Source organism: Stigmatopora argus, chromosome 18, assembly GCF_051989625.1.
Source record: "Stigmatopora argus isolate UIUO_Sarg chromosome 18, RoL_Sarg_1.0, whole genome shotgun sequence".
NCBI classification, from domain to species: Eukaryota; Metazoa; Chordata; class Actinopteri; order Syngnathiformes; family Syngnathidae; genus Stigmatopora; species Stigmatopora argus.
Window position 1 is genome coordinate 8,626,286 of NC_135404.1, and position 14,764 is coordinate 8,641,049.

General features: G+C 39.9%; 2 protein-coding genes and 1 long non-coding RNA gene across 8 annotated transcripts; 1 reads left to right on the forward strand and 2 right to left on the reverse strand.

The window, feature by feature from the left end:
• Nucleotides 1–449: 449 nt before the first annotated feature.
• anxa11b (annexin A11b) lies at nucleotides 450–6,386 on the reverse strand. Of its 2 annotated transcripts, none has more exons than XM_077625260.1 (15): nucleotides 5,902–6,386; nucleotides 4,492–4,828; nucleotides 4,387–4,424; nucleotides 4,177–4,302; nucleotides 4,007–4,094; nucleotides 3,836–3,930; nucleotides 3,649–3,762; nucleotides 3,443–3,533; nucleotides 2,860–2,939; nucleotides 2,726–2,782; nucleotides 2,562–2,655; nucleotides 2,392–2,487; nucleotides 1,885–1,943; nucleotides 1,563–1,685; nucleotides 450–1,467 (listed from the first exon to the last, which is right to left on the reverse strand). In XM_077625260.1, the coding sequence occupies exons 2-15, from the start codon at nucleotides 4,817–4,819 to the stop codon at nucleotides 1,408–1,410; spliced, it is 1,449 nt and encodes a 482-aa protein (XP_077481386.1). In that variant the 5' UTR covers nucleotides 4,820–4,828; nucleotides 5,902–6,386; the 3' UTR covers nucleotides 450–1,407. The 2 variants fall into 2 exon arrangements, with proteins under 2 accessions (XP_077481386.1, XP_077481387.1); XM_077625261.1 differs by lacking the exon at nucleotides 5,902–6,386 and adding an exon at nucleotides 5,578–5,877.
• Nucleotides 6,387–6,534: 148 nt separating this feature from the next.
• ppifb (peptidylprolyl isomerase Fb) lies at nucleotides 6,535–8,810 on the reverse strand. 3 transcript variants are annotated; one of them, XM_077625264.1, is made up of 6 exons: nucleotides 8,496–8,810; nucleotides 8,354–8,384; nucleotides 7,725–7,789; nucleotides 7,543–7,639; nucleotides 7,023–7,098; nucleotides 6,535–6,897 (listed from the first exon to the last, which is right to left on the reverse strand). In XM_077625264.1, exons 1-6 carry the CDS (start codon nucleotides 8,646–8,648, stop codon nucleotides 6,762–6,764), a joined length of 558 nt encoding a protein of 185 aa, XP_077481390.1. In that variant the 5' UTR covers nucleotides 8,649–8,810; the 3' UTR covers nucleotides 6,535–6,761. The 3 variants fall into 3 exon arrangements, with proteins under 3 accessions (XP_077481390.1, XP_077481388.1, XP_077481389.1); XM_077625262.1 differs by having other exon boundaries at nucleotides 7,725–7,834; XM_077625263.1 differs by having other exon boundaries at nucleotides 7,725–7,813; nucleotides 8,496–8,806.
• A 1,581-nt stretch (nucleotides 8,811–10,391) lies between these two features.
• Nucleotides 10,392–14,312, forward strand: LOC144093235 (uncharacterized). Of its 3 annotated transcripts, none has more exons than XR_013306242.1 (5): nucleotides 10,392–10,406; nucleotides 11,236–12,177; nucleotides 12,252–12,311; nucleotides 12,477–12,664; nucleotides 12,755–14,312. It is a non-coding gene; the product is annotated as an uncharacterized LOC144093235 (long non-coding RNA). The 3 variants fall into 3 exon arrangements; XR_013306244.1 differs by lacking the exon at nucleotides 10,392–10,406 and having other exon boundaries at nucleotides 11,479–11,493; nucleotides 12,152–12,181; XR_013306243.1 differs by lacking the exon at nucleotides 10,392–10,406 and having other exon boundaries at nucleotides 11,479–11,493; nucleotides 12,152–12,177.
• The last annotated feature ends 452 nt before the right edge of the window (nucleotides 14,313–14,764 follow it).

Here is a 14,764-nt window from a genome sequence, read left to right on the forward strand (position 1 = left end):
ATGCCGGTCGGTGTCCCAAACAATTTGAGCGATGGGTGCACATAGGAGCGTGCAGTTCTCCTGAGTAAATAATTCAATCCGCGTGTCTGGAAATCACCATCACACTTGGTTGTGTGATCCGTCTAAAAGCAAGATCCTCTACTTTGAGGGAGGTATCACCGCAAACTCCCAAATATCACCATTAAACATTCATCTTTTGGCTGCCTTGCTCGATAATGGATGAGCGCGAGCGGAGGGGAAAAGGTGAGTTGCTGAACTGAGTCATTTGTCAGACCCTTCGAGGCCTGCAGCCCGTGGACATCCATGCGTCCACAATATGGACGCTATTTATAGCCCGGAGGATGCAGTTCGCTGTCCTGAACCATTTCATCACACTATGGCTTATGTAAGGCAAATTAATTGCACTTTTACACACAACGTACAGTCTCTGAAATAAAAGATGCAGCATGTTTGATATGGCATGTTTTTTTTAATTGACAAGACAGTCATGGTAGGACATGTCAAGATTTAAAAGGAAAAGATTGTGAAGTGGAAAAATATTCCGTTGTAAAATGTGTTGATTGTGTCCTCTAGTGGCAATCAAAAAGAAAGCCAAGATCAAAACAAAACAAAAAACAGTACTCTAGCTAGCAAACAAAAGTGGTGTGTATGTTTTAGTTCAATAATCTGGCATTGAATGGCAGTTTGAAATGTATAGGCGACCAAAAGAAAATATAAAGTTCCACTATAATTTTGTTTATACTGTATATTAAAACACTTTTCTATCACATTAACTCACTCAAGGCCTTTGACGGCAATAGACGTTCAAAACATTGGAAATCGGAAGACCTAATGGCGATCAATTGCTGCCAGCCCCTTCTGAATCCAATAGATTGGACCTCTACGCCATAATATCCACTTTTTGACATCCAACATAACAATACTTGTGAGCGTATATTCTTTATCCTCTGTGAAAAAGGACTGATAATGCCAATTTATTTTAAAAAGAAAAATTAAGTTGAGACAAGCCAATTCTTAAGTCAAGGTAAAACTGCAATTATGCATGAATTAACACATTTGACTAGCATAATATGTGTAAATTAATCCCCATAACAATATTGTAGTTATAATAGACTACATAATATAGTTTGTATATAAGTATAAACACAAAAGATTAACATAGAGAGACAAACAGTGTTAGACATGCAGCTTCTGCATAATGATTTTGTTTTAAGTTTCTAGGCACGTGCATATTTTATATGGTTATGTTAGTCTCTAAAACTTTAGGCTATTTGGCAAGTAACGACAACTAAAATATACAGCAAAAATAATGATGTGTCTAAATAAGCGACAACTTTATGACATGAACGGACTTGCTGTATATGGCATTGATTATCTGTCTTGTCCTCTTGTAACTTGCTCGTTTTTTTAGTCGTTGCCTCCACAAAGCTTCAACAACAACTTCTTGTAGTCACCAGAGGTGTCACCCTGAACAAAGAGACCCAAAAAGGTGTTTTGCCGGCCTCTTGTGGCAACTACATGCAATTATAAGGGTTGCACTGGCTAGTGATAGTCTAACTTACAGAGATGTGAGTGTACAGAGACTTCCCATAGGTCTTCACGTACACCTGTCTGATGTCAAGCATGTCAATCTCAGAGCGAGATATCATGATCCTCACCAGGGTCCGGTCTTTGGTCCCGGCACCCTATGTCCGAAATAAAACAGTCAAATAGACCAACTGTCCAAATCATTTTTGAATCACAGTCAAAACAGTGACAGTAAATGTGCATGCTGAAAATTGTGATGTTTTTTTTTCTTTTTTGACACATAATGGCTGCCACTGACAGACATCCAGTCCATTTAAACAAGGATATCGATTGGTCGCCTATCACCGACGACTGTACCTGCATGGCCTTGTGCAGTCGCTCGGCGAAGTAGGCAGGAGTATTCTTGATGCATTTTACTAGGGGAGAAACATAATTATGATAGTTATGACTATGGCATATGATATTCTTCAGTATGGATTTTGCCAATTTTCTTGCCAATTAACTATGAAATGAAAGCATAAAAGCTTGGAAACGTGTCGAAAAAAATAGTTATGTTAATTTCAGAAAACGCTAACAGGGCAAAAAATGTTGCAAAAGCTCAAATGTAAAAATATTTTCCAATTATTTATGTGATCATTTATTGATGTTGACCACTTATCTATGTTGACTTACTTTTGTTGTTGACTACTTATCTATGTTGACTTATGTTTTTGATACTTATTATGTTGACTAGTTATTTATTATTATTGTTTATTAATTATTTTATGCACTTTATGTTGAAGCTTTGAATCTCATTCTACTTGTATGAGAATAAAAGCATTCAATTCAATTCATAAATATGTTTTTCCTTGGAACTTCACTTACCCACCGCCACCATGCCAGACTCCACATTGCCCGACATTTCCCTACAAATGCTCTTTTCGATGTCTCGACCACACATCTGCTGGTACTCTTGAAAAACTGTAATCAAAGCCCACATCTAGATAAAAGCAGTCTAAATAGAATAATTGCATCCTTTAAAACTAGATACCAACCAGCCCGCAGGTGAGGCTTGCTGCGAGCACACAAGATGGCGTTGAACTGAGACTCATCCGTGCCAACTTTATTCTCGCCCGCGGCGTAAAGTTTCTGGAAATATGAACAAAGGTCAAAGCAGGATGTGGCGTAATAACCAGGTACAGTTATTCCAGCGAAGTACCTGAGCATCCTGTTTGGCGAGGGATATGTCGACGTTTTCCCTTTCGTCACGGTTGCCCTTAAACAATAGAATAATGTATTGGGGCGGCCATTTCCACGAAGCTTTCAGAATTATTGGCATTGGTGGACTCTTACCTGGGAGAGGGAAACCAGGAGTCTTCGGAAGTGACCAGAGGTGTCACTGTTGATGGCATCTTCCAGACTTTTACCATACTCTGGCATGATATTTTAATAATAAAGTAATTCCAGGAGGAAATAGAAAATGTGCAGGTAAACAATACCTTAACTTGCATCACTCTAAATTCAAGGTGCTGTTGTGTTTATAGACTGTTTAATTATATTTGTTCATTCATTTGCTGAACCGGTTATCCTTACAAGGATCACAGGGGTGCTGGAGCCTATCTCAGTTAACTACGGGTACCAGGTGGGGGACACTACGAATTGGTGCCAATCGCAGGGCACGAGAAGACGGACAACCAATCATAGGTAGGGACAATTTAGAGTGTTCAACCGGCCTACCCTGCATGTTTTTGGGATGTGGGAGGGAACCGGAGTACCCGGAGATTACCCAAGCAAGCCCAGGGAGAACATGCAAACTCCACATAGTGAGGACCAACCTGGGATCAAACCTATGACTCCAGAACCCCAGACCCAGACACATTAACCACTTGTCCACCCTTTTTATTATAGTATATCATAGAAAAAGTTCAAAACTGACCTTGTTTGTAAATCCTCGTAATTTCCTGAATCTCCGCATTGCTGCGAGACGAGAGGATTTCAATGAGACAGGCTTCATCTGTCCCGGCACCCTGAAAGAAAAAGGGATGTGTTAATACTGTATAGTAATATACACAATACATTTTTTTAAATCCATCTAGGTCTGAGTCAATCAAAAAAGGAGAATGTGAAAATGTGCTAACTAACCTTAATCGCCTCTCTGAGTTCTGACGCATCGAAATACGCCGGGCTCTTCATCATGGAAAGAACCAAATGCTCAAAGTTTCCAGTCAGCTCAGACTTGAGATCGTGGGCCAAATCCTGCACGAGATCCCGGGAAATGATTAGTCAATTTTGTGTGTCCACCCCACCAAAAACTTCAGTTCAACCAAACCTTTCCGTAAGTTGTTTTGTAGGCTGCCACCATAGGAACTCTCTGCTTGTTGCTACGACTTCCAAGAAGCTCGATGATAGCGTTTTCATCCGTGCCTGTACAAAGTAGTCGCAATTAGTTTATGCAAGGTGGTGAGATTTTCCATCGCTTGCATGTTCTGTGTGAACTGACCAAAACCCTTCATGGCTTTTCGAAGAACTTCCACGTCTCTCAGTGGATCTGCTCCAGGAAAATCCTTAATAGAGCCTCTGAAGCCCATCTATTTTTTTTTTGCAATAGAAAAAACCCTGAAATTAAAAGTGCCTTTTTAATTGTAAAAATGGCTCGGTCAGGTATCTTACAGGGATGGCCGGTGCTTGAGGATTGGCTGGAACTCCGCTTCCATATCCACCTCCGCTGGCGTAGTTGGGCATGGGTTGCTGACCTGGTGCCGGCCCCCCTGGGTATCCCTGTGGAGCCCCACCTGGCTGCAGAGCATTGTTGTCAAAGCAGAGGTCAGCATGAGGTCATTATTACCAAAATAATTTCTGATGAACAAGGGTTTTACGTACTGCGCCATAGCCTCCTGGTGCCGCTCCCCAGCCTCCACCTGTGGAAAAAGAATGGTTTGATCCATGTTTTCCTTTAAAGGCAGTCAAAATTGACCATTTTTTTACCTTGAGGCATGGAAGGAAATCCCCCTGGTTGTGGTTGTTGGTATCCTCCAGCCTGAGGCGGATAACATCCAGGTGGCACAGGGTAGCCACCACCCTGGGGAGGGTAGCCGCCTGATGCTGGTGGGTAACCACCCGCCTGGGGTGGATAGCTGCCCCCCGCCTGAGGGGGGTAGCCTCCTGCTTGTGGTGGGTAGCCCCCGGCTTGGGGTGGATAGCCTCCCGTCTGTGGTGGGTAGCCACCGCCCTGGGGAGGGTAGCCGCCCTGGGATGGGTAGCCGCCGCCTTGGGGTGGGTAGCCACCTGACTGAGGATAACCTGGGTAGCTCATCTCCACGACCTAAGAGTTATAGGAAGTAAATAAATATCTACTTCTTGAAATTACATACAAGAGGAAATTGCATTATGTGACATTTTAGGTGCTTTGGTTCCTTATTTTCGTGTGCGTTCATATGCATTAAAAGATTTAATCTTCACAGAGAACTATAGTCTTTTGTCCACTCCTCCTTTGGAAGAATATTTGGCATGCCAAAACTGTTGCTTCGACAGCCTGTGTTTTAAATCTTATAGTTCGATTCTAAGGAGTATCAGTGTACTTTGAAAAGTGGTGTTATTACAACCATAACAGTGATGATGTTATTCGTTATATATTGAAAGTATCAAATTATCTTCCATTGTTAATGGAAGCCAACGTTAAAAAAATACATTATCACAATGGGAGGGGTTTCCTTTTTTCGGATTTCCACATTTGACCTCTGAACGCACCGGAAGTTCATTCATGTAAAAGAAAGTACGTATACAAGTGAACCCAAAGCAGTTTATTTAGTTTTTTTAAATATTTCTTTTTACTAAACACGTAATAGTCCAAATTTCAGATTTTTATATCAAAATCAAGAGGATGATAGTAGAACATTTTAATTACTAATTTTACCAAATATGTTTAAAAATTAGTATGACAGCATGGGCCTGTAGTTTCTGAACCGGGCTGCACAGTTTCGCAATGACGTACATATGACTAAAATCTAATTTCCAAATATTTGATGAGATTATTTCCCCGATTTCCGCCCAACATTACGTAACACCCAATACCTCCTTCAAGTTAGCTTCTTTTTAGCATCCACTAATAGCTCGTTAGCATGCCCGCTTGTCGAGTAATCCATCGCATAACCAGTAAAAATAAAAATAAAACCTTCCCAGTTTAGATCCGCAGTTTTTGCGTCACTACGCTGAGTAGTTGAATTTCCTTTTAGTACAGAAAGCCAAAAACGAATCAATGTGACATTCCACAAACAAATCGGTGGGGAAAAAAACACTAACAAAACTCAACAGTGGGCGAAGTTATTGTCTTCGTCTAGTAAAAACTAAGGAACATCGTAAATGTGTATTTGTTTAAGGTAAAGTAGCTTTTCTTACGTGTCAGAGAGGCCGCAGTGTACTCCGCAAGAGGGTCGACGGGGAGTGGAAAAGGGCGTGTCCACCCTTATGGCCAAAGTAAATGAAAATGACAGAGCAACCTTTCCACCCTGCAGACCATCTTATTGGGTTTCACTTGTTTTTGTTATGCTGTTACCAAGGACACAAATATAGAGACAATGCAACAGCTGTACCCACAATACTGGCCCATTTGTGACTAAGAAACAAGTGGCAGAAGGACTCGTTTTTGTATGCATCTTAAGCAGTATATACATATATATATCCTGGTGTCAAACGATTGCATCGTTATTGAGAAATAAAAGATATTTGTTTGCAAATAAATTCCAACTTTCACAGAACGTAATGCCCGAGTTCACATTTATTGGTAAGACATTCAGGTGCATCAAGTGGTTGCCAGATCTAAATTAGTAATGTCCCGAGCCAATACTCAGTATCGGCACCAAATAAGGCTATTTTTGGAGTATCGGCAAGTATCGTATTTTGTCAAAAGATCGGATCGGATCCGATCCAGCGTTTTTTTCGGTACCATCAAGCTCTTCGAATGCAGTAGGCAAACATTTCTGCGGAATGGGAGAATTTCCCTTTGAGAAAGTAATGGTGGTAAAAAGAGCATCATATAAACAGAGCATTTATTCATGTAAGGCTCACTTTACCACTCAAAATATTGTGTGAGATTGTGATGATTAATTCTGCCATAAGCAAAACATATCTTGAAATGAAACGGTTCAGGTCAGGAAGTTGGAGGAAAAAAAACGGTATCGGGACATCCCTAATCTAAATTGTAGAATTTAAAAGACATTTCGACCCTTTCATTTAGAATTACAGCCAGAATTGTCCATCTATTTGAGCTCGCCACAATCCGTGATGGTGATCTTCTTCGACGTGCGTCCTGAGCGCGAGCCGAAAGTCTCCACTTTTTTCACTACGTCCATTCCTCCCTTCACGCTCCCAAACACCACATGTTTACCATCCAGCCTGCATGAGGAAGACCAGTTAAAATGACAGCACATCCAAGTAAAACTACAAACTCAGTCAACCAAATTGCAAATGCAATATTTCATCTCAAAACTTTCGTAACGACAGTCACCAAAACCACGTACCATTCAGTCTTACTGGTGCAGATGAAGAACTGAGACCCGTTGGTGTTGGGTCCTGCATTGGCCATTGACAAAATGCCTAAATGAAATAAACGTTTCATATTCAGCATTTTACATATTTTCCACCACTCAAAATTCTCTAAAAGTCTCTAAAGGTGAAGTCTTGAACATAAAGGAATTTAACATAAAAAGAAAAACCTCATTATCATAGTGTGAATCCATTTGCAATTTAAATCCACTTAGCAAGGTTTGTAAACTATATTGATGAAAACATATTTTGGACAAGGGAACTAAAAAAAAAAATTACCACTACTGCCAGTCTATTTTTTCTAGATTTTTCTTTGTTTTAGTTCTATCAGTCCAATTATTTGGTGTTTTTTTTCAACTGACAATTTAAATTCTATCCACTTGTCCTTCGCAGACGACCCTGCCAGCCCTCCCTTTTAAAATAGACTATGTGCTTCACCATCAATGGCATTGAAAAATTATCATTGAAGCCATTAGCCATTGAGCAGCTAGCTACCAGATCCAGTGTGCTTCAGCTCGAAGTTTTCATCAGGAAACTTCCACCCGTAAATAGACTTCCCACCAGTTCCGTTGTGGTTTGTGAAATCGCCACCCTATTCAAAAACAACAAAAGTTAATTTATGTATTTATTATTGAAGGACTGGGCAAAAGCATAATATATCAGGTGTGTTGACCTACCTGGCACATAAACTGAGGAATTACACGGTGGAACGTGGAGCCCTTGTAGCCAAAACCCTGTTCGCCTGTGCATAGTGCCCGGAAGTTTTCTAGGGAAATTAAATGATTTTCTTGAGAATTAAAAAAAATAAAAATTCTGATGCAACAAGGTTGCACAAGGCCATAGCCTGTATATACTACCATTTGCAGAATTAATTTACAGGAAAGTTGTCATTAGTAATCACTGTATAACTGTTTTTCTGGAAAGCAGTTTAACATTACAATTAGGAATAGAATAATAATTAAAATAAATATTATTTTTTACAAATATTTGCGAGAATTTGAGTAAAAGGTAGATTTTTTTTAACAGGGATTAAAATAATAATTCAAATAAATTAGTGTACAGCAATTAATTCAGACAACCTATTGATTTCGGGTCATATTTCAGCGAGTTGTAATTGTACACTTTATAAAATGCAACGTGTAGAATTACTGATTCCACGTGGTCAAACTTCAACTTGGATTTATTGGGAAAAATAGTGATGTTTAATTTTATTCTCCCCACTAATTTGACTAGCAGTCCTCTGCTAAAATGTAGCCGAGGCTGACTTACAAACATAAGTATACATACAAAACATGTGCCCACCTACCTGCAGTTTTTGGCACAACTTCAGCGTTGAGCTTGCAAACAAATGATATAGCAAACACTCGTTACTTTGACAAACAACAGACATGCCTTCAATGTCAAATAAAAGTCAAGTTATTGATTTTTCCAAGCTAAAGTGTCCTCACCTCGAAGGTTACCCTTCCGAGAGGCTCGCTATCAGCCGAAATGTCGAAGTAAACCGTCGGATTGCTGTTGGCAGATGCCGGGCCGCTACTACATAGTCTTGCGGCAGTAAACGCCAGCGAGCATAGCTTCGCGCGGTTCGATATTAACATCATTTTATCTTTAAAATAATTTTCAAATTTGCCTCACAGGACGAACGAAGTGCTTTACGTCATTCACTCGTGCCGTTAAGGTTAATGCTAGCGCGTGTCATGGGTTACGACAACCATAGACATCACATAGACATGTCTAAAAGTGGAGTGAGGGGCATAACCGGCGGCCATCTTGTGTCAGACGATTTCATTGGCAGACTTTGATTTTCTTCCCTAAAATACTGTTAACTCTAAAAAAAATCATGGATTTACCAACGGTTTTGTTTCTATCAGACAACCTTACTATGCTTCGTACTGTATTTTAGGAAAATAATACAAATAGTCTTAAGTGTCCACTGATGTGACGTGAAGATATGATGATGATATGATATGATATGAAAAAACAAACCATTTTAAATATTGGTCAAAACCGAGCAATCCCTATTTCAATGTTAATTCATTCATTTTCTGAACCACTTAATCCTCATTAGGGTTGCAGGGGGTGCTAGAGCTCCGGGCCCGAGGTGTGGACACCCTGAATACATACTCAGACCCAAACCTAGGAGCAATTTAGCGTGTCCAATCAGCTTACCATGCATGTTTTTGGAATGTGGGAGGAAATCGGAGTACCAGGAGAAAACCCACGCAGGCCCCAGACCCCCCACTCCAAGGCCGTTTGTATGACAATGGCAGGAATAAGGCATTCTGTATTTATTTTTCATTTTCTCAAAAGGAAAACCAACACACAATGCAGCTAGATCAGGGGTGGGCAAACTATTCCACAAAGGGCCGCAGTGGGTACGGCTTATCATTTCAACCCATTTAGAGGGCCCCTTTTCACAAATCCGGTGTCCTACAAGTGCAATCAGTGGATTGCAGTCAGGTGCTTCTTGTTTTCTGCAGGAATCTCATTGCTTAAACCAGGGGTCGGGAACCTTTTTGAAAGAGAGAGCCATAAACAATTCCTATTTTCAAATGTAATTACTTTAAAGCCAAACTCACAATTTAAAAGTCAAAATACATGAAATTTTGTAGTCATTTTGTCACTTTTAAAGTACAAAAAGTCTCTGAATTCCTTTGACAACGTTGTTACGCTGTTGCTAATCAATGAATATCAATGTGTTCAATGAGTATCAATGAAATCAATGACTCAGTCCCGACGTGACGTTCCTATTGGTGCGTTCGGGACTGGGCTCTCTCACCACTGGTTTCCATATTTTAGCTCAGAGCCAGATGCACCCATCAAAAGAGCCACATGTGGCTCCCGAGCCATAGGTTCCCTACCCCTAGCTTAAACTGTCTGTGCTATATCGGTTGGAACAAAAACCTGCACCCACACCGACCCTCGGGGACCGGTTTGCCCATGACTGAGCTAGATCATTAAAGGCTGTATCGTGTGAAGGAAGGAACAAGTGGCAGGAGAAAACCCACGCAGGCCCCGGACCCCCCACTGTAAGGCCGTTTGTATGACAATGGCAGGAATAAGGCATTCTGTTTTTATTTTTCATTTTCTCAAAAGGGAAACCAAAATAGAATAAAGTTAGATCAATAAAGGCTGTATCGTGTGAAGGAACAAGTTGCGATTGTTATTCAAGATGAAATCTCAACCTGTTTTACTGAATTCCTCATACCTATTATAATAATAATAATAATCGGACATAGGCCCTTTCGTCATTATCACAACACAAAAGCCTACTTGTCATCACACGCAGAAACTGCGTGTGACGAAATTGATGGTGCTTCTCCATAAGCTACGGTTAATCGGCAAAAGACCTAATAAGTGTAAGTTACGGACTTGTAATTTGTCATTCCGCTGTTGAGGATACAGGTCGCTTACCTCGCGCTTACCTTTCACTGTCTTCCACTTACCTTTCCTCAGTCAGCTAGTAGGAGGCAGATCACCACCCAAACATCTTTTCAAATTACCTCAGAAGGGAATGTGTGTTGTGTTACCGCAAATTTAGAGTTCTGATGGATGTGGGGGAAAAACTGTCCTTAAGCCTATTTGTCCGTGCTTTGTGGGACCTATAGCGTCTGCCAGAGGGCAGCAGCTGGAACAGATTGTGACCAGGGTGGTATGGGTCCCCTATGATGTTCCTGGCTCTGCTGAGGTAACGAGGGCTGGCAATGTCTTCCAGTGAGGGCAGAGAGCAGCCGACGATCCTCTGAGCAGTGTTAATCACTTTCTGCATGGCCTGCTTTTCTGTATTAATGATTTGTTTTGGTGATTCTTAATGATCCCATTTGCTTTGCTTTGTATTTTGTGTTTTTGCTTTGCTGTTCTGCGGCCTTTGCGACTGTACTGTCTAACTTGTAACTATGTTTTTTTTCTGTATCTGCATTCCCTCCTTCTTGCTACTGTCACAATGATTTGTTTTCATTTTGAGTGAAAATGAATATACAAACTACAATGCATGTAATAATGAACAAGATGTGTGGAGTTATTAACGTTTTGTTCCAGTTTTTCATTTTGTTCAGTGTTTGAAAAAAGGTTGCAAAAATATCAAGTGATCAATTCGGCAATAACTGCTGTTAGGGCACCTTTTCACCAATCCGGTGTCCTACAAGTGCAATCAGTGGATTGCAGTCAGGTGCTTTTTGTTTTCTGCAGGAATCTCATTGCTATATCAGTTGGAACAAAAACCTCCACCCACACCAGAACTCGAGGACTGGTTTGCCCATGCCTGAGCTAGATCATTAAAGGTTGTATCGAGTGAAGCAAGGAACAAGTGGCAATTGTCATTCATGATGAAAGCTCAACCTCTTTTACTGACTTCGTCTTAACTATTATATGTGTCATTCAACTGCCATTTCAGATGAAATTCAAGTTTAAAAAAAGACATGGAAGGATGACAGTTTACCTATACCAGTTTGTTTAACTGAGTTCCTCATACCTACTATAAGTATCCTTGAAATGCAAGTTTAAAAAAATACATAGAAGGATGATTTTAAGTAGTAGGCAAATGTTGCATAGCATGTGTCAAAAGTGCCACTTTATATTGTAGTTTATTGATTCATTTATCGCATATTTTTCTCTCTTCCTCCCCAAAATTCTTGCCGGCTGCAGTCCACTTATAATACTGTATATTTAAATGTTTAGAGGCTAAATGCCAACACAGGACTTCATTAGATTAATGGAAATGGCAATCAACAGACTTTAAACTAATTGACCTAGCATCATTATCTTATGAACCCACAGAACGAAACAAGAATTGACAGTTCCAAAACTTTGACTCACATAAAAAGTGAGTTAAAACGAAATGGATGAAATCTGCTCATCTGCACACTAGTTTGAGATTCAAAAGCAAAACACATACTTTATCCATGGTAGTCTATAACCATGTCACGCAATGTTAAAATCCAACCTGAATTGTAAAAAAAAGAAAGAAAACACATTGCAATTTTTTTCTGTGCAAAAACGAAAGCAAGCATTGCCTGTAAACTGAACTTTTGTCTCATCTTCATCTTTTCATCTGTGCAAAACAAAAACAAACCAATGGAATTTGTGGGCGGTGAATTGGTGACAGAGATTTCCACAGAAGACAAAGTCACAGTAGGTAACGCCCAGGAAAAAATACCAGAAGAAAAATGTGTAACCGTACTATATTTAAACAGTTTCACCCACAGCATACTCCTAACATATTGACGAGAGAGAACTTGAGAGAGGCTGGAGTAGCGTCTTCAAAAGTGAGTAAGACCATTTTACTTATCTACATTATGCTGATAGGAAGGCCTCACAGTGTGCTTTGTATGCTAGAATAACAACATCACAACAATAATACAATTATAACAAGAACTAACAACTCAATCCAGTCTTTCTAAACATCTATTCATTCATCTTCCATAATTTAGCGCATCTTCGAAAGGGTTGGGAGGGTCCATGGAGCTTAATTAAGAGGAGATTGGGCAAAATGCGGACTACACCCTAGACTGGTCGCCAGTCAGGTGTAGAGTCCACAGAGAGACAAACAACCCTCTCAACTTACTCTCACACTCTTACCAGTGGGAATTGAGGCCAGGGCTCCCCGCACCAAAGTCAGGTGAGTGAACCTCTACACCACAAGGCAGCTATTCTTACTAAAATTTTCGACTTAAATGTTTTCAAATAAATTGACTGATTTCGTCCGTAGGATGAAAGAAGCTTTCTTCCTCCATCCAAGTGTGGAAGTCGACATTGTCATCAACTGGTGGAAACACAACTGCACGTCTTTGAAGCAACGGAGGAAGGAGGAAAAACAACGACAAGCATTTCCAATCTGTAAAATGAAGTGGCATTCCATGGATGATTTTTGGTCATTTTAAAGTGGAACTAAAATCCAACTCCACACGATTGATACGGGCTTGTGTGTGTTTTTCTCCTGGCACTCTGGTTTCCTCCCACATGCCAAAAACATGCAAGGTAGACTGATTGACTGCTCTTAATTGCCACTAGGTATGAATGTGAGCGTGAATGTTTGTCCGTCTCCTTGTGCCCTGCGATCGGCTGGCCATCATTTCAGGGTGTCCCCCGTCTTGTGCCCGAAAGTCTGCTGGGATAGGCTCCAACACCACCTGCGACTCTTGTGAGGGTAAGCAGTTCAAAAAATGAATGAGTGAATATGAATGTACAAACTACAATGCATGTAATAATGAACAAGATGTGTGGCAATAACTTCTTTTAAAAAAGAGATTAGAATTTCACATTGGTAGGCAAAAAAACATCTAGTCAATGTTTACTTGTTACTATAAATAGATACAAGTAAAATATGGACAACATTTTAGTTCCAAATAAGAAGGATAATTATTCACACGTCAGGCTGAAGGCGGGCAACACACTTGATTGGCTACCAATTAGCTGTTAAATAACTGACAATTATTTGCACCCACCTCTGTTTTTGCATCAAGTCATGCCAGTAAAACCTGTATCGTTTTCATTGTATGTTTGACCTTAAATCTTCATCCTTGTCAGATGGAAAACTTTTTCTCACCCAACTGGAAATCTGTTAATCTGCAGACTAGTTTGACATTCAAACGGCGGCACCCTCATTGCAGGAAGGAGCGCTTCCGCAGATCCTTCCTCCCATCAGCTGTCAGGCTCTTTAACAAAAAAATGGCTGTGTGTTAAGACCTACCGTATGCATGCATGTACATTTATGTGTATGTATGTATGTATATATGTCCTAAGCAACACGCTTATTTAATTATATATTTATTCATGTATTTATTTCTTGACCTACTTATTACCTATCTATTTATGTCTAAAATGCCTTTCCTATTCCTGCATCCTCACCCTCTTGCCACTGGAACAACGAAATTTCCCGAATACGGGATGAATAAAGTTATCCAATCCAATCCAAAAGCAAATCACATACTACTTTATCTGTGGCAGTCTTTAACCATGTCACGCAATATTATATATGGAGCAGTGGCAAAAATTGAAATTCTGCGCAAGATCACCTTATGTTAATACTAGTTATGTAGCTAGGCTGAATACATTTTCAGCATTCTTAATGATCCCATATATACTTTACTTTGCTTTGTACTTTGTGCTTTTGCTTTGTTGTTCTGCGGCCTCCAGGCTCCAGCACCCTCTGCGACTCTTGTGAGGATAAGCAGTTCAAAAAATGAAGGAGTGAAAATGAATATTCAAACTACAATGCATGTAATAATGAACAAGATGTGTGGAGCTATTAAAGTTTTGGTCCAGTTTTTCATTTTGTTTGGTGTTTAAAAAAAGGTTGCAAAAATATCAAGTGATCAATTCGGCAATAACTTCTTTTAAAAAAGAGATTAGAATTTCACATTGGTAGGCAAAAAAAAAACATCTAGTCAATGTTTACTTGCTACAATAAATAGATACAAGTAAAATAAGGACAACATTTTTGTTCCAAATAATAAGGATATTTATTCACACATCAAGGGGGACAACACCCTCGATTGGGTGCCAGTCAGCTGTTGATTAACTGACAATTATTTGAACTCACCTGTGTTTTCGTATCAAGTCATGAGAGTCAAACAGTGATAACGTTACATGACCCTTAGCCTTGTGCTTTTTCTTGCCAATAAATTGAATTGAACTTTGCACTTTTTATAACTGTTAATATATCCATAACAGCAATAGACGGCGGAACAAAGTTTTACGCTCTTTTATTGCAACACTC